The 18,661-nt window shown below is 38.9% G+C and overlaps 1 protein-coding gene across 2 annotated transcripts in view; it reads left to right on the forward strand.

The window, feature by feature from the left end:
* The first annotated feature begins 2,426 nt into the window (after nucleotides 1-2,426).
* Nucleotides 2,427-18,661, forward strand: part of iqsec3b (IQ motif and Sec7 domain ArfGEF 3b) — a 46,464-nt gene continuing 30,229 nt past the window's right edge. For both annotated transcript variants that reach the window (XM_017685595.2, XM_017685596.2), the window contains exons 1-2: nucleotides 2,427-3,157; nucleotides 12,039-12,113. In XM_017685595.2, the coding sequence (XP_017541084.1) occupies nucleotides 2,721-3,157; nucleotides 12,039-12,113 (512 nt within the window). In that variant the 5' untranslated portion in view covers nucleotides 2,427-2,720. The remainder of the gene's footprint in view (nucleotides 3,158-12,038; nucleotides 12,114-18,661) is intronic.

Consider the following 18,661-nt stretch of genomic DNA (forward strand, 5'->3'; position numbering starts at 1 on the left):
CTTTGCTGCTTTACCTCTACACTCGTAAAGAACATGGTTCTGTAGTAAAGGCAATGTTTCTATGTAGAATCATTAGTTCTAAATAGAACCGTTTCATGATCGTGTAGTTCTTTGCATTGTGAAAGCGTTCTTCAGATTGATGGAGAATGTGTTTTATGTGGCATAGAACCATTTTTGGTTCTTTAAAAGGTTTGAGGTGTCTTTACACTCATCTTGTATTTGTTATATTGTTATATTCATGTTTGAAAGGGGAATTTCACCAATTTTTCAAAATTTCTGCATAAATGAATGGTTGAGATAAGTAAACAAAGTCATTCAAAGTGATTAGGAGTGCAGTGTTCTAGAAAAACACAGAGAACTGTAATGGTTCACAGTGGTGGTAATGGGAATCTAAAAGATTTAATGCCTTCAAAAGATACCTCATAGAAATGATTATATGAAATGCTGTCTGAGTCCCGAGGCATTGTTTAGAGGTAGAGTTTTGGCCTGAAACATATTTTTAAAATACTTAAATTAAAATACATGGGCATTGTAAGGCTGTAAATAGCTCCCAAGAAACATGTATTGTTTCAGCGCAAATAAAATGGCTATATTTGTATTCCAGACATTGCAATCCCTGGTTCCTGTTATAACAGTGGTAAAGAGATCTGAGTCAGTAAGTTAACACTGCACATTAAACCACTCACAATGACATTATTTACATCACAACCATTCAGTTTTGTAGAAATGATTGAAATTTAATATAGAAATAGAAATTAACTTGTTTTCAGAGTACAGTTCACTAAAACAGATTTACCCCAACACGTTTACAGTATGCTTGAAATAGCCTAACCATATATGTAAAAGCTGTCTTTAAAGCTTTGTTTATATGTATGTGCACAGGTTTAAGTGTGATGGCTGAAAAGTAGCTCTGTATTAAGTGCAATTTTAAACTATTGAAGAGAAAGGAAGGATGATGAGTTACTGTGGTTCTCAGACTCTGTATTGTTTTTCTCAGATGCTGTTTTTTCATGTCTTTTTATATTCCTGCTAAAGCTGTGATTTATTAAGCCATTTCACATTTAGCCTAAAAGTTGACACATCTCAGTTTCAGAGATTCTCAACTCATCACATCAAGATGCACATTCTGAAAGCTCATTTTGACATGTACAGTGGAATATGTACTACTGTGAAAATGAATAAAAGTAAAGACATCAATGTTCTCAGGTTTCAGTCCTTTATTGAGGTCATGAGTCAGCAACAGCATACAGAGCTATATCTCGGATCCCCTTTAGCTCTGTGTGACTCATGATACTAACTGATCAGTTTAGTTATATGACGTTTCAAAGGTTTCAACAAAGTTATTTAGAGTGGTTTGATGTGAAATTCTCCATTAGAGAAACTCACTGAGTCAGAATTGTTTACAATGGTGCTGATAGGAACCAGACGTCTGAAAATTGTAACGCCTCTAAAAGCAACATCACAGACGCTATTATAGAAAGCTAAATAATGCTTAACAATGTTAAAGTTTCTAGAAGAAAACAGACTTGCATGTCATTGCTGCACAAAAAAAGTGACTAATTTTTTTTCTAAATTTTTTCCCTACATTGTTTGATGACTGGACCAAGAGAAATGTCACTTAATCTCACTTAAATGATCCAAAATCACTTGGAATAAAATCTCTTCGTTTTAATTTACATCACAAAATTAAGTATGTTTTTGCTTTCTTCTGCACTAGTTTGGAGTTTTTTTTTTTTGGATGGGGACAATATCTAACACTCACCTGCTGTGGCATCTTTGTCTGCTACAGGCAGTGTTTTAATGAACATAGCCCAGAATGCTTTACACAGTCCCATTAAGCTACATGACAACGACATGACATTGCGATATCTCATCTGGACCACACCTGAACTTCCCCACAGCAGTATTTGTGAAGATGGATCAGTCATTATTTTAGCAGTGGGCACAATCAATGTTATTAATAACCAAACTATGACACCTTATTAACTGAAGTATTATGTGTAATCAGCATTTTCAGAATTGGTGTGAATATGATATTATGAGTCTGAACAGTCTCTGCTCCTAAAGCAGGGGGGTTTGAACATACTGACCTAAAAGCTTCACTGAATTCAGTGGAAAGCTGCAGTGAGCCCTGCCCACTTCTGCTGGCTTGTGCTCAACAACTTCTGGGCCATTTACAAGAAAGTTGATTTTTTGAGTACTTAATAATCTAAATATTTTTTGCAAACGTAATATAAACTACTTAAGGATTATATCCATTTTGAAATGTTTGTAAATTCAGTCATCTTAAATTAACATTAACATTAAAAAATAATATTATATTAAAATATTATATTAGGATTAATGTAATAGAAATACACCAATTTTTTTCGTTCTCTTCTACGCGCTACTGCGTGCGCCGTGACGTCACGTCACAAACGGCTCCTCCCCCTTATTCCTCTGTTTTGACATCTTCGCGTCAGCTGCGTTAGCGCGCGCTTCGAGAACGGAGGAGGAGGAGGAGGAGGAGAAGGAGGAGGAGGGAGGCTCTCTCTCCATCATCATCCTCTCTCTCTTCATCTCTCTCTCTCTCTCTTCATCTCTCTCTCTTCATCTCTCTCTCTCTCTCTCTCTCTCTTCATCTCTCTCGGCTGAGCGCATCACTCGGTGCCTCTTGCCTCCGTCGCCGCGCTCTCGGTCTCCGCTCGGTTTTCCCGCGGTTCGGTTCGCGCGCCCCCGCCATGTCGAGCCTGCTGGAGAACCCCCTGCAGGCCGTGCTGTACCTCAAGGAGCTCACGGCGATCGTGCAGAACCAGCAGAGCCTCATCCAGACGCAGCGGCACCGGATCGACGCGCTCGAGCGCAGGCTCGGGGATCTGCTCGTGGAGAACCGGCAGCTCCGGGACGCGACGCACCGACACCCCGTGCGCCACCACCCTCCCCCGCCCCCCCGCACCTCCAGCCTGCCCCGCGCGCCCCAGCAGCACGGGACGGGTCCGGCTCATGCCCCCTCCGCCCCGGCGCAGCAGCACCACTCACCGCAGGACATGCAGCTCGTTCCCGCCGGCGGAAGCCCGGACTCCAGCCCCGAGGACTCGCGTGAGACGTGCTGCCGTTCGCTCGTCCCGCAGAACGCGGGCACTCTGTGCCGAGCCGTGGGCATCCCGCGGAGCTCCGAGTAAGTCTCGCGCTTTAATGGCACTCACAGCTGAAGTGTGCACGTTAGACACCTTTTAAAAACCACGACAGCCGTGCAGAGTTGAGGCAGATCACGTGCCGCTGAGATTACATAACAGACCCGTTACCGTGTGCGCGCGCTGATGTGGAACTACTGATCAATAATTCAATCAGCAGTGAATCTTTCCGCCTGCGCAGCTCTTCTGGCGTTAAAGCTCTACTGAGGGAGCGCAGAGTCCAGATGGTCCCCCACTAAAGCCTCACTGCCTCCCCTCTACACGGCGTGCTTTAGACTAGAGCTGTAGCGATACAGCAGTACCGGCGGTTATAGACTCTAAAGGTGAAATATATATAATATGTTATTATATAATACAGAGATGGGGCATTTAAAGTGACATTCCACCGATTTTTCAAAATTGCAGCGTAATATAGTCGTTGGGATGTAAACAAAATCAATCAGAATGTTTCAAGGTGAAGTGGTTCACTGTAGAGAAACTTACTGACTCTGATCTGACTCTGATTTCTTTACAGTGCTGGTGATATGAACCAGGGGTCACAATGTCTACAACTCAAATATAACAATTTTCTGTGCTTTCCAATGCAAACTGAAGTGTAACTATGTAATGTTGATAATGATTAAATAAAAGTAAATCTAATATACATATATATATATATATATATATATATATGTATGTATGTATGTGTATATATTCTTTGGGGACTATTTGCCTCACCGTGCCCTGCAAATACTTCTCCACCATCAAAAGATTTTAAAAATATGGTTTGTGCGAACACCTTTTGTAAAAACTATAATTAAAAAGTGTCTCAGGCATCAGGCAGCGTTTACCTTTCTGTGAGGGGCTTTTAGAGGCATTAAACTCTTCAGACCACAAGCCCCTCTCACCACCACACTGAACGAATCTGACTTGTTAACGTTTTTTTAAAACAGATCATTTCACATCAAAACACTCTGAATGACTTTTATTTTCCTCTTAATGATTTATTTAAAGGCATTAAAGACTTGAGATATCTGCTTCCTAAAGCCACCACTGTGATCAGGTCTAACGCTACATTTCTTTAAAAGGGAGCATTGCATGTCAAAGCACTTGGAACAACTTTGCTTACATGTTGACAATTTTATTAAGCAGAACTTTTGAAATACCGGTGGAGTTTCCATTTTGGGCCATTTTGTTTCTTCTAGTTTCAGTCATCAGTCACTAATGTGTGCATAATGTGAGCACTAAAGTACAAAAGTCCTTTTACTTGGAAACTCAAACTTAACGAATGGCTTTATGTGCCAGATGTGCATACAGCTCAGTGTCTCAGATGACCATAACGTATTGCCCCATGTGAATATCTGAATATACTCTACATACTATACTGGTACTGTGCACCTGGGAAAAGCTACTTATCTGGCCAGTAAGCAATTATTTATTCAGAAAAAGTCATAATATGTGATTAAATAAACATGAATATAAAATTAAATGAGATTAGTCAAGTAGTGATTTTATGTATCAGTGTCAGTGTGTCCTCTCCTTGTGGCCAGTATTATTTTGGGTTAAGGTTTGATTAAATAATACTTCATTATGTTAAATCAGTTGTGCTGGTAATGGAATTTAAACAAATAGAATCAAGCTTTTTAAAATATGTTGTTTTGCTTTTCAAAGGATAAAGACAAGTAATAACACAAAGAACAGAATAATTAAAAAGGAGAGAGAGAAATGAGCTACAGATACAATACAAAGTATCTTTAATATATCGCTGTTGTCGGAAGAAAACCTTGTATCTCCATTTTTGATGTTTTTCAGTTTTTGACATAATTCGAAAATGCCTGTCACCCTTTGTATTTCTTTAAATTTCATGATGAATTGACCAAAAGAAATGACCCAAAATGACTCAAAATGACTTTCCACTGACGTACATTAAAAGTCAAGTAGGTTTCTTCCTTCTCCTGTGAAGTTACCATTTTGGAGATACAAGGTTTTGTTCTGACAGCAACGATATATTCAACAATATGGTCTGGTCTCTTAAGTGCTTAAGTGCTTAAATGCAACAATGCTTGAGACTTTTGCACAGTATTGTGCATAAAACCACATCATGATAATAAGTTATTTTTTACAGAACTTTGCAAAGTGACATTTTTTCCAGTGGAAAAAAACTAGTTTACTGGCCAAAGTTGAAAATGAAAACAATTACGTTAGGATTTTCATTCAAGTCGGACTTCATAAATGTTTTTTACTGTCAGCATAATTTTGTGGCAAGTTTGTTGTGCATTGAAAATATAATGTGGCACAGTCTTGATTTGACCACATTGGTCATATATTGATGAGAGAAATCATATTTTGGCAGCAATTAAAAAAAGTTCTGACAATTTAATATGGTAGCATTTGAATTACTGGCAATAATAAAAGTGTTACTTTACACATCGGAATATTTTTGTGAAGTCTAAGGTTTACTTCTCTGCCTTTGACTGTGGTCCTATTTGTGGTTGTGTGCAAGAGTGTTTCTGTGTGTCTTCAGTGCTGTTAGCTCTTGTGTTGTCCTGCAGGTTGGTATCCTGTCGACGGGATGAATGCTTAGAGGAAGATATAGTCATGTACATTTTTTAAGCTCTGCTGGCTTTGATGCTGCATCATGAGTTATGAATGCACATAAAAATCTCTAAGTAAACCTCTTATTAATCTCTTTATACAACAAGCATCATTGCTCCGTGTGCTCTTTCCCTCATGTTTTCTGTTGCCTCCTTCCAGGTCATTACTGCTGGACGTTGCTCTTACACTGACTGCATATCATCTCAGTTTTATAGCTATTTTACTTTAATCCCAGTCAGGAGCTGCCAGACCCATACTGCAGTGTGTTCAGTTTGAGTTTCGAACCAGAAAGGATGCCTTACTGCATGTTTTAGCGAGGTGTTGATGTGACTGGAGAGCTGTGTTTGTTGCAGTAGTGAAAAATCAGCCTGCCAGATGGAGTGACTCCTGATTAGGGCTTTAATGCAGCACGACCCTGAGCTTCAAAGGCAGTCACGTTAATGTGAAGCAGCGGTAGGAAAAGAGCACTTCCTAATACTGCTCAGACATGACCAAGTGCATGTGTAGGCACATAAAAAATACACACACACATGCACACTCACAAACAGACACATACAAACACACAGCATACACTGCAGCACATTGTGCATAAAGTGGAGCATTAAGTGAAATTCCCATAGAGCATGTAGAGCTGATCCGCCAGCTGCATCCTAATCCACTCTACAGATAGAGATTGTGTATCTGTGAGTCTCTGTGTTTATGAGTATTCCGCTCTTTGTGGGGACCAGATGTCCCCACGATGATTAAAAATATGTTCATTTTGACATTTGTGTGGGGACATTTGGCTGGCCACCACAAGGTAGGTATTTATTTATTTATTTTTTAAATATCTTTTGCTGAGGTTAAAAGGTCCCTTTCCTACATTTTTCTCATATTTGCTAAAGTTGTATGCAAATACCCCACCTCAAATTATTAAAGTAAAAATAAATTAATACATCCTTAAAGAGAACAGCTTAAATGTGCCATTTTTTCTACCAAATTTTGAGTACAACCTCTATTTATTTGCTGAGTTTAACATACTTTTGCACAGGCTACAATTTACGTTTTTTTTATTTTTCCAGTAAGTTAATTTTAGCAAATAAGCACGTGAGGAATTGTGTTCTCTGTAATGGAAATTAACCTGTAATTTTACATAGGACATTTTTTCATTTTCCATAGGTGGCAACTATTACTGTTCACCTGTATAAAATCCATTTCTTTCACAATTTTGGAGGTATCCAGCTGTATAAGTCATATATAGGCATGTGGTAGTCTAGTCTAAGTCTAGTCTACAGTTTTCCTCATAAACTTTTTAACATCAATAATTCTGTCATGCTCAGATTTGTTTTTCCATTCTGCTCCATTGCACTTACCAGCCAAAGTCACATGAATTTTGATGTGGTGTATGCTGTACACAGACAGAACATACATCACCACACATGAGGAACAAGCCTAACCATCAGAGCGTTACTCACCAGAATTAAAAGTGTTGTACTTTGATCATCACTCATGGGACCACAGTTTAATTTTGGTGTTCCTTGTAGAGGGAAAGAGTGTTACAGTTGCTGCACTGGGAGTGTAACTTACTTAAATATGCACTCAAGTATGCGGCACATCAGCAGAGGCACAAAAATGCATTAAGCAAGGACACGTTTGCTGTTCCATCTCAACTTACAGATGATGATAAATCATCAAAGACTTTTTGTTCTGTCAGCTTATTGCAGAACACAGCCTAACCTGACTCTGCTTTCTTTCTCTGCAGGGTCAAAAATAAAGCTGCCAAAAAGGGTCTAAGCATGATGCTGTAGATAAACTACTTTTGGTTGTCTTAAAGAACCTTCTAGTGGATGATTATTTAGAGAACTATTTATGTAAATGAGATGTGTGTGTTGTAAGTGTGAAGAACCTTTAGAAGGTTTAAAGAAACTCCACATAATGCAGAGGTTCTAGGAATGACCCATAAGTTGCTATAGAACATTTATTTTATGTGAAAGCACTCAGAAATCTATTTTTTATCTATGGTTCTTTAGGGAGTTAAAAAATATTGTGTATAGAATCCTTTGTGGAACCTTTTTTAGTGGAGCTAAACTGCTATAGGCTGTTTAGGTGGATAAATGTAAATGCATGACATCACAAAAACAATGGACTGAAAATGCATCATTTTGTAGCCTAATGTCCATATCTGGACTTGGGAGTGATTCGTACATTTTGAAACATTTGCCATGTTTACCAGAGCAAACTCTGAGTATTAGAGCTAGGCCTTCAGTTTGAGTCATAAATGTCCAAATGTGTTAAAATATGACAAAAAAAAACTCTATAATAGTGCTAATTTCTTCTAGCACCCATATGGGATACTAGTAGTGTGTTTAGCACAAAGCTAATGGCAATGCACGTGAACCTTTGTTCGGCTATTTTAGATTAAACAGTCATTTTAAGCTTATAAAGATGTTTCATGTTTTATTGGAAGCTTGTGAAAGACAGTAATGTGTATTGTACCTTATCTGCATGTGTTTTAGAGTGACTCCTTCAGTAAAGGGGCTCAACATAGAGCTGCTGCGGGGGCAGAAACCTGTTGGGTAGACTATGACTCCGTTCACAGACAGGACTTCCAGGAGGCCTAAAGTGACATTTTCCTTAATGCAGTTAGTCCCACACATTGGAAATCAAAACACGATCACTTGATTACTCTGTCACTTACTTATTATGTTGGTAGTTAATCTGACACATTAGGGCTTCAGTTCAACTCCTTAAGGCCTAACCAATGGAAGGGCTACCCTACCAGTATCTACCCAGAAACCATGGTTTAACAACTTTGGACATTTAAAGACTTTAACCCTAAGACCAGTGCTTGCAGAGTTTTAATGCGGACATTCTAATGAATAAAAATGATTAAAACACTCAAAAATACAGACCTCTTATTAAATTCCCAGATCATTAGGCCATTTTTGAAGGCATAGAAGGCCCTGAGGGTTTCCATTTGTTGCTTACATACTACATAACACTCTATTTTTAACACTCTTATTTTTAAAAAGTGAAAAAAAATTCATTTGGTTCATGAGATGGGGTCTTTAAGGTTATGGCTCGTTAGACATGGAAATATCAGTGGAGGTCAGGGAAAATACCCCACAAAGACAGGAATACAAACTTGTGTGTGTGTCTTGTGTGCGATTGTAAGCGAGAGAGAATTGCTACTCCTTTTAGAGCCACTCATCTGCTCCAGTGCACCTCTCACACTGCGTTTATACTGTGTTCTGAGTGAATGTCAGTATGTGTGTAAATAGTTTCCTTTCTAACTGGAAAAATGTGTTTTGCTTTATTAAGTCCCATTACATTTCCCTCAGGGAAGGAAAATGCTTGATGTATATGCGTGTGTTTCCCCGTAGGATTTGTGCTGTAGTGAAATTAGGACTGTGCCAAGCTTGTAGTCTGTCAGTCTGATGTTTAAGTCATGGTCTTACAGTTCAGCCATCTTAATCATAATGAATCTCTCAATGACAGCTTTGGGCTGCTTGTTTGTCTGTGCTTTTCATGAACAAAAGCCAACATTACAGCCTTTTCAGAATTATTTCTAATGTTTATTTAAGGAAGAAATCTAGACCAGAGCCTCAAACACAACAGGGCTTTGTGGGACAAACAAATTATACCACTGAAGATATAATCAATGATGTTGAGTTTTTCAAACATGCTTGTGTAATGAATTTTCAACCTTATTTACAATGCTAGCAATGTTTTATTACAAATATTCAATGAGAGTATTGAATGCATTCAGAGGTGGAGTCAACAAGGGGGCAGATAAGTGCACTTGAGGGGGCACAAAGACATAGCCAAAATTAAATAAATTATAGTAATAAAATATATAAAACATTCATAACTGACTTCTGGTGGTGTTAATATAATTAGAGTAATATGAGTGACAGAATACAGTATTTACTGAGCAAATTTAAGGTCCAATACAGAACACGGTTACATAACTAGGAAAGCAGGCTGCCATGCACAAATCAGCAAGAAGCCTTTAGATGTGAATCATCTTCTGATTCATTTACTAACTCACTCATTCACTCACTAACTCACTCACTCACATGTAGCAGATTAAAAGTCCACCACAAGAGGGCACTATCACCTGTCAAACAGCTTTTCATAGCAGTGCTTTACCTCAATGACACTGTATGCTCTTGTTCTTCTTTGAGTCAACCAATAACTTCAGCTTCAAACTTCAAACAATGACCAAAAGGAAAATGATCATCAAAACGAAGAAGAGAGACAGTTCTACAATAAAGTGAAAAACAGGGAAGAGAGGGAAGTTCACAGATCAGATAATGAGGTAGCAGAAAACAAAATGAAAGGCAACACATTAAATATCTCTTACCACAAATGTTTGTCCAGCAGAGAAATATGAAGATTTGTTTTCAATGAGAGAGATGAAATTTGTTCTTCATTTTTGCCTTCTATTTTACGTACTCTGGGTGTCAATATATCTGCTCAGCATGCTCAGTTTAATAAAATCAGGCAAGCAGCATACAGGGCAGTGCAAAAACTCACTGTGATCCTCTACCTAGTCATTATAAATGTAGCTTATTTCCTGCAATTGAAACTCTGTATAGACCAGAAAAGACCAGATTTTGTTATTATAAGCAGATATTCTGCTGTTTTTTGAGTGCAGCCCCTAGCCTACATCCTAGGGCTCAATACCATGGTTTGCCCCCTTGTGTAACAGCATAACTCTGTTGCTGAAAGTGTTGTATTTTCTAAATGGATAAGTAAGATAAGTTAAGGTATTAGAGTTACAGATGACAAATATCTGAAATGTAATTCAGTCCTGTCACTGTGTGCAAAGGTTCATTTAAATGCACAAGAGAAATAAAGTAGGAGAGTACTTTCTGCAGTATGGGTTCATAGATATATGTGTTGGGTTGTGCTTCCAGCTCCCTGCAGTGCTGTTGTTTTGTCAGTGCATAAATTCTTAGTTTGGTTTTGTTTTGTCAGTGCTTAAATTGTAAGTTTGGTTCTGTTTTGTCAGTGTTTAAATTCTTATTTTGGTTTTGTTTTGTCAGTGTTTAAATTCTAAGTTTGGTTCTGTTTTGTCAGTGTTTAAATTCTTAGTTTGGTTCTGTTTTGTCTTAGTGTTTTTGTTTAAATATTTTGTTCAGTCTTCATTTCTTTTATTTTACTCTATTAATTTAGCTACTAGTTTGATTTGTTTCTTTAGTGTTTTGGCTGTTAAATAAGTGGTTCATTATTAATTTGGTTGGGTTCTCCCATTTTGGTTTATTTATTTATTTATTTTTGTGGTTTTGATTTCATTACTAAGGTTTTTAATTTAGTTTTCTGAGTATTTTGATTTGTGGCTTATTATTTGAATCTTGTATTACTCTAGTGAAGTTGTTGACTGCATTATTTTTGTTTTTCATTATTTAGTGTTCTGGTTATGTTAGTATTTGGTTTAAATTCAGTTATTTGTCTTTTCGTTTTGTAAAATTGTTCTGGGGCTTAGTGCTTGTGTGTGTGTGTGTGTTACAGTTTGTTCTGTGTTTTATATTTAATTTTTCTGGCTGGACAGGAGCCGTGGGCTGAAATGGGAAGCAGACTGATTTGGGTGGTGAAATCCATTTCACTTGTCTTGTAGCGTAGAGCACTTCGGGTGTCATTGAGGTGTGCAGTGTGGTCACGTGTGGTGTGTAGTGTAGGAGACCCCCTTTTCTCTGCCATAGTAAGCCCTCAGCCCTGTTCCTTCTGCCGAAGTTTTATTAAAACATAAATGGATCCATAGAATATTAAATTCAATTTTGCTTTTGTTTTATTTTATTTGTTTTATATATTTTGCTTTGTTTTATTCTAATTGTCTGTGTCCAGAAGGCGGCTCGTGTCCTGACCTGCCTCTTGTGGGGGAAATTTTAAATAATAATCATCAAACTGTGATTAAGTGTTGGAAGTATGTCTCTGGTATCCAAGTCTGTTTGAACCTGGGTGTCTCTCTTTTTGGGCCTTGAGTACCAGAAATTCCCCTAGGTGGCGTAGTCGTGCTTATTAATTTACCCCCGCCACCCTGTATATATGTAAAAAGCATCACTCCTTTCTGAAGGGCTAATCATGTTGGTCAGTGTAATTTATATTAATGTCTTTAAAAAGGGTCACCAGAAACAAATCAAGGTGACCTCTGTGAAGAGGTTTCAATATTTTAACATAAAATGTTTCTGAATAAATATGAATCAGTCAGTGAATAATGAATGCATGGTAGAATTAATCACTGTGCTGGTGTGGTTAATGTACTGTAAATTGCCCAGATCAATTTGCATATTTCTTTTTCTTCCACAGGAGCCAAACTGTCCTGCACCAGTTTTGCTGCCCTGCCCCCGAAGCTCCTGAGGGAGATTCCATTGGCTGCTCCAGGTGATGACGTGGCGCGATGCTTTTCTTTATGATGTGATTTAAGTTAGCAGTGGACTTTCAAAAAGAAAGAGAGAAAGCACAGGGGAATGCGGCATAGTAGAGAGGAAGGGGAGGCAAGGATGAGGGTCAGTTGAGGATGTGAATCTGGTGTAATGCAGCCCATCTGGCAGCCTCTGTCTGACAGACTGTAACAGCCTCTGAGGCGAAGAAACAGCAGTAGTACTCAGGTGAAGAGCAGGAGGTAGAAGTGCATGCTAAGGTGAGAGAATATTAGGAGGAGAGAAAGAGAGAGCGAGAGGGAGAGTTGTATGAGTGAGTGTGTGAATGTACTAGGGAGAGAGAACATTACTCAAGTGTAGAGAAAGACAGAGTGAAGCACTCAGGCACTGAATGTTGAGAGAGTGAGTCTCTTGGGATGGTGTTAGACTGATGTTAAAGTCATGGTGGTATGGAGCATTACTGGAATATATGAGCTATTTTTATAGATGCTGGCTTTTTGGATTCTCTCTGCTGCTTCTTAAACGTTTTATACAGGGTCAGAAATAACCATGGGAAAAGGGCAGAAATGCCCCATATGCACCCTTTTGCAAGTTCAAACTCTCTCTAGCGGTCCTGCTGCTAGAGAGACAGTCAGAATCACAGACTGTCACTTTGCTGTTGATTTATCCATTTTGCATTTTCATTTTAATTTTGTCAGATTTGCAGCCTATCGCTATGAAAAAGAAATAGAAAAAGAAACGTAAACATTGCATTTTGATTTCAGTTTTGACACGTGTTCTGCATTTCACGAAGAAAAGCCAAACCCAAATAACATACATTTGCATGTTGGTCAGTCTGAAAGCGAAAATGAAAAGTGGAAAATAAAAAGTGAATCTCCAGCAGTGTTCGCTTACATTTGCCTTTGCATTCTGACACTGAAAGTGCGTCCACACCAAAAACTGAATCACAGACTGTCACTTTGCTGTTGATTTATCCATTTTGCATTTTCATTTTAATTTTATCACATTTGCAGCCGGTTGCTATGAAAAATAAAATAAGAACATAAACATTTCTTTTTGATTTTAGTTTTGACACGTATTCTACATTTCACGAAGAAAAGCCAAAGCCAAAGTGAAGCTTGTATTTTCTTTTCTCTATTAGCTTTTTCATTTTAGATTTGGCCATGAAATACCAGAATAATGGTGCTTTTTGGCTGAAGTTGAACATTTTTCAACATGATCTGTGATGATCCATGGAAAAATTAATGGAGCCTGTGGAATCCGTGTCCTGCTGTAGGATATAATTGCGCTTAGAATGGGATACACTATACAGAGCGTATTTGTTTATGTGTATAACACATTTCATACACAAAAGCCATTCAAAGTGCTTTACATCAATACAATTAAACAACAGTGCTAAATACAATTCTAATAAAACAAGAAATCACAAATTAATTTAAATAAATTGTAATAAACATCATGAAAAAGGGAATGGAGAGTAAATAATAAAGTGCTAAAGTTGCAAACTGCAATAGGACTCTAAAAGGCACAAGTAAACAGATATGATTAATAATTTGAATAATTAAAAATATGGAGAAATTGAATTAAATATCTAAAGATACCATTATTATCTAGCATATAAGTCTTGAGTCTGTGTTGTATAGATCATTATTATATATAACGTGTTAATGTTATGATTAATTGTCAAAATGTTATTTTTTATTTTGCAGTGTCACCATTTGTGTATAAAATGCCTCTGAATCTCAGTCAGGGAGGGCAGAAATTGTTCCTTTAAAAAGTCTTGTCTTCATAAGAGTGAAGGACCATGCTGTTTATGTACTATGTAAAGTTGTCTATTCTGAGTAGCTACATCACAGCGATTTTCACCAAACAATTCACTGCTCTGTCTGACAACGATAAGAGAAATAGTTCAGCTCCTGAAATAGAACAAGGAATGTCATAAAAGACATTTCAAAGTGAGTGCGTTGCTTTATACATTCAAGGCCAATCTCTTTCTTTTTCTTTACTCTGTTATCAGAGATAACTGTGCTTTCATGTGAAATGTCCAACACTTACACGCACTTTCTGATTTGACGCTTTATTTTGATGCATTGTTTACCAGTAGGGATGGATGAAATGATGATATGAAGGCTTTATCAAAATAAAGCACATTGCGATAAGCTTTTTGGAGCTTAGCATGGACATTCTCAGTACTTAAAGTACACTGAACAACTGCATGTTCATTAACCCTTAAAATCCCAGGCTTATTACACACTAAGGCTTTTTATTCAGTAACTACAGGAGTTCAATGCAACTGGTTGAGCATAGGTTATAGAAGTGTGTGCCCTTTGAAGTGGTTTAAAAAAAGTCATTTAGAGGCTGTGCTGAACTGGAGGTATTAATTCACATTAAAAGTAAATAAGATCATTGTATTAATATTTTTGGTAGATTTTAAAATTGTGGCACTGGTGTTGCACCAAAATAAAATTGCCTCTATTTTGCTGTATTCTGTAAATAAAGCAGGATGTCAATATTTCAAACATGTAATGAAGAAGTTGTTGGCGGTTTGTCCTACCTCTTGATGTTTGATATGAATACAGTTTACAAACTGCTTGCCTATTGTCCCTCATAGAAACTGTGGGTAGCGCTTTTTTGATGGTGTCCTTTGTAGATGATTGATAAATTCTTAACAGATTATCAGTAACACATCAATAGCATATCAGTTAAGTAGCAGTAATGAAGCATCTGAAGACATTAAAGTAAATATCTTGTAAATATTGAGACATCACCTACATTAAGTAGTTGTATTTTTAATGTTATGTCCATTACACAAAAACTAACCCTACCCAACCTTACCCAAAACATAACTCTAACCCTCCCCTAATCCTAACCCTAATCCTAACCTCTAACCACAACTTAATTCTATCCTTCATATCTTTTTGAAATGTTGCTGAGAGTCAGTTGAGTGTTTCAAAACTCAAAAAAAAGTGTCACAAAGTTGTGAAATGATTCCAAGTGGCCGTTTCAGTCGGCCAATTTTCAGTACCATTGAAAACATTTGTAAATTGTTTATGTTTGACATGTTGTAGGCCTATAATTTTTTTCTTGTTTATTTTAGAACAGTAGTACCAGATAGGCATCAGGATTTCAGCCACCAAGCATTTTGTCTGAAAATGGTGAGGAATGGTACATGGCTTTTGGCTGAAAATTTGGTGGCTGAAATTTTGGTGTACCTCTGTATGGCACTATTGTTTTGCTGGTGCATTGCATCTGTCCAACTTATCAAACCTCTGTCTGGAGACCTGGAGGGCTGCTAGTTTGAATCATGAAAAGAATGTCAGGAAGCTTGCCTTGGTATAAGAAGGATGCATGTTTTTACCTTGAATCTAAATGCTGCTGCCTTCATGCTGTAATTCTTTCTCCATATCCTCCTTATGGCAGCCCTGGAAAAGCCTGTTTTATGGTCCTACTGTATTTTTTTTTTAAATAAATGCATTTAGAACAGTGTCCTTCATGGACCTTATGGATGGCAATAACATATGGCTTATAATTTACAGCTATGGCCTATTAGTTTTCTATGGTATGCTGCAGTAACAGTCTGCTGTCAGGGAGGAGGCGGCGTGTGAAGGGCAGTTTGTGCTGTGTTCCATTCTCCACCTCATCTGAGAGAGTTTAAGGTATTGGAGTGACCCGCTTATTGACTATTTCGCTGACTGAGTGCCCAGTCAGCACAGTGTTAGTGTGTGTTTCTGTGGAATAAAAAGTCTCCACACACTTTCTTTCACAGACAGCGTGAGACCGGAGGAAAAGTGGTGTGTTTCGGAGGTTGTTTTGTTGAGAAAAGTGTGCTGAGATAATCTCTTATGATTTAAACATGCATTCTCAACTTAGCACTGAGACTTTTGCTCTCATGACACTCTCACAATGGCTTTGTAATGTAGGGAATTATGTAAGTATGTGTGTGTGGTGAAGGAAGAGTGTGTATGCGTGAAAAGAATTGTGATGTTCTGTTTCTAGTTTGGGGGATTTTGTCAGTGAACAGTGCTCTAGTTCAGCTTGCTCCTGTCTTTATTGAACACGGACAGACACTCTAGATGCTTGTTATTCAGTTGCACTGCCTTTGGCAATAAAACGCTACTGTTACCCAGAAAAGACACAGGCATATTTTTGCTGCCATGAGGCATCGGCTGATAATGACTCAAAGACAAGTAATTATTATTACGTAGGTATTGTTGTTGTTGTTATGTTATTTATGGCAATATTGGGTGTGTGACAATTCACAAGAATCATTAATTGGTTCGATGCAGTACTGCAGTACTCACGAGTCCCCGGCTGGTGCCCATGCAGTTGGAGTTTGTCCCAGTGGACGAGAGGGTCGCCTCAATGCGAATTAAAATCGCAGAGAGGAAAACTTTGACTGTTGTCTGTGCTTATGCACCAAACAACAGGTCAGAGTATTCGGCCTTCTTGGAGCTAGTGGGCAGGGTTCTGTAAAGGGTCCTGCTTACAGGCTCCATAGTCTTACTGGGAGACTTCAATGCTCATGTTGGCAATGACTGGGAGGTCTGGAGAGGCATGATTGGGAAGAACGGCCTGCTCGATCTAAACCCGAATGGTAAATTGTTATTGGACTTCTGTTCCAGGCAGAAGTGGTGGAAGGAGCACTTTGAGGAAATCCTTAATCCAGGAGACATGCCTCCCACATGGGCCAGATTCTCCTGGGGTGTCAAGTTCCATTTCCCTGGTGGAGGTCACTGAGGTAGTTGGTAAGCTCCTCAGTGGCAAGGTACCGGGGGTGGATGAGATTCGTCCAGAGATGCTCTGGATATTGTGGGGCTGTCGTGGCTAACACGCCTCTGCAGTATTGCATGGACCTTGGGAACAGTACCCTTGGACTGGCAGACCGGTGTGGTGGTCCCCACTTTTTAAAAAGGGGACCAGAGGGTGTGTGCCAACTATCAGGGTAGCACACTGCTCAGCCTCCCTGGGTAAGTCTATGCCTAGGTGCTGGAAAGGAGACTCCAACCGCTGTGGGTAATGACCGAAAGAACGAGTTTGCAAATACAAGCGGTGGAAATGAGCTTTCTTCGTTGAGTGGCTACATGCTATTTGATAGAGTGAGGAGCTTGGTCATCCGGGAGGAGCTCAGAGTAGAGCTGCTACTCCTCCGAATTGAGAGGAGCCAGCTCAGGTGGTTCGGGCATGTGATCTGGATGCCCCCTGGACATCTCCTAGTGGGGGTGTTCCAGGCACGGCCCTCCCGGACAAGCCCCCGGGGTTGTCCTAGGACCCACTGGAGGGATTATATCTCCAAGTTGTCCTGGGAGCAGCTTGGGGTCCCCGGGAATGAGCTTGTGGAAGTTGTGGGGGACAGGGTCATCTGGGATTCTCTGCTCTCTCAACTGCTCCCGCAACCCTATCTGGACTAGCAGTCGACGATGATGATGATGATGACATTGTCAGTTACCATATGGCAGATGATCATCAGCTAATATATTACGATCGTGACATGCCTAATTATTTCAGACGGCCTATATGCCAGTACGCAGTCATTTATGCACAACAGTCTTAATGCACAGTTTCAGAAAACAGCTCTTCTAGTGCTTTTAGCTGATTTGGTCAAGCCAACTCAAACAAAATTTGTTCACAAACTACCATTCAAGTTATTATTAGTAGTAGTAGTTGTAGTATTATTTTACAAGTATCAAAACCATGTTTTCAGACCAAGTATAAGTACTTGCCAATGCTGATTTCTATTCTGCAATGAGAATTAAGAGAATTTAAGAAATACCTTGGATCAAGTAGCACTGCAGTGGAAAAGAATGGGTTTTGTTGCACATCAGAAAGGTGTGTCTGTACAGCTGTAGCTAAAGTACATTTCATAGTCTTGAACCTCATCTGTCTTTTTCAGTGACAGTCTCTGTAGCACAGTGACAGCAGTTATCATATCCAAGAAGCTCTCCTGTTGAATTTTATGTCTTGTTGGAGTCTTTTAATTGGCTGGTTGAGATGTAGTTGAATGTCCTCTAGTGGCAGGCGTACACTGTGGGATTTGTGAAATCTTATTCTTTGTTGGCTCACATTGTACGATTAAACAGACCATACTTTCAGACAAAGCTTATGATTTATTTGCTCACACTGTATGAAAATGCTCAACCTGATTGACAAGTGACATGATACAGCCTTTACAGACAGCTCTGTCCACAGACAATTTCTAATAGCTTTATCCAAACTAACATGCTGAGAGTACTGAGTAAACACGATGAGAAACTTTGCTGGCTAACTTGTACCACACTGCGCATTGAAACAAAAAGCAGGTAGTTATGATGTAGATACAGTCTCTCTACAGCCTTTTTTTACTATGCCTGTTTAGAATATGCCAAGGTGGGATGTTCAATGTGACCTTTGTGTTTGACGGTCATGGTGTTCTCTGTGTGAACAGATGCTCCTTCACTGCCAGCTTCATTTGTTTATTAGCATGGCAACGAACCCTAGGCTTCTGTCACATGGTATTAGGTGGTATTGAATGTTGGTATGAGTGTAAGTACAAGTAAACAAGCACCGTGTCTG

This window comes from Pygocentrus nattereri, chromosome 7 (assembly GCF_015220715.1).
Source record: "Pygocentrus nattereri isolate fPygNat1 chromosome 7, fPygNat1.pri, whole genome shotgun sequence".
Taxonomy (NCBI): domain Eukaryota; kingdom Metazoa; phylum Chordata; class Actinopteri; order Characiformes; family Serrasalmidae; genus Pygocentrus; species Pygocentrus nattereri.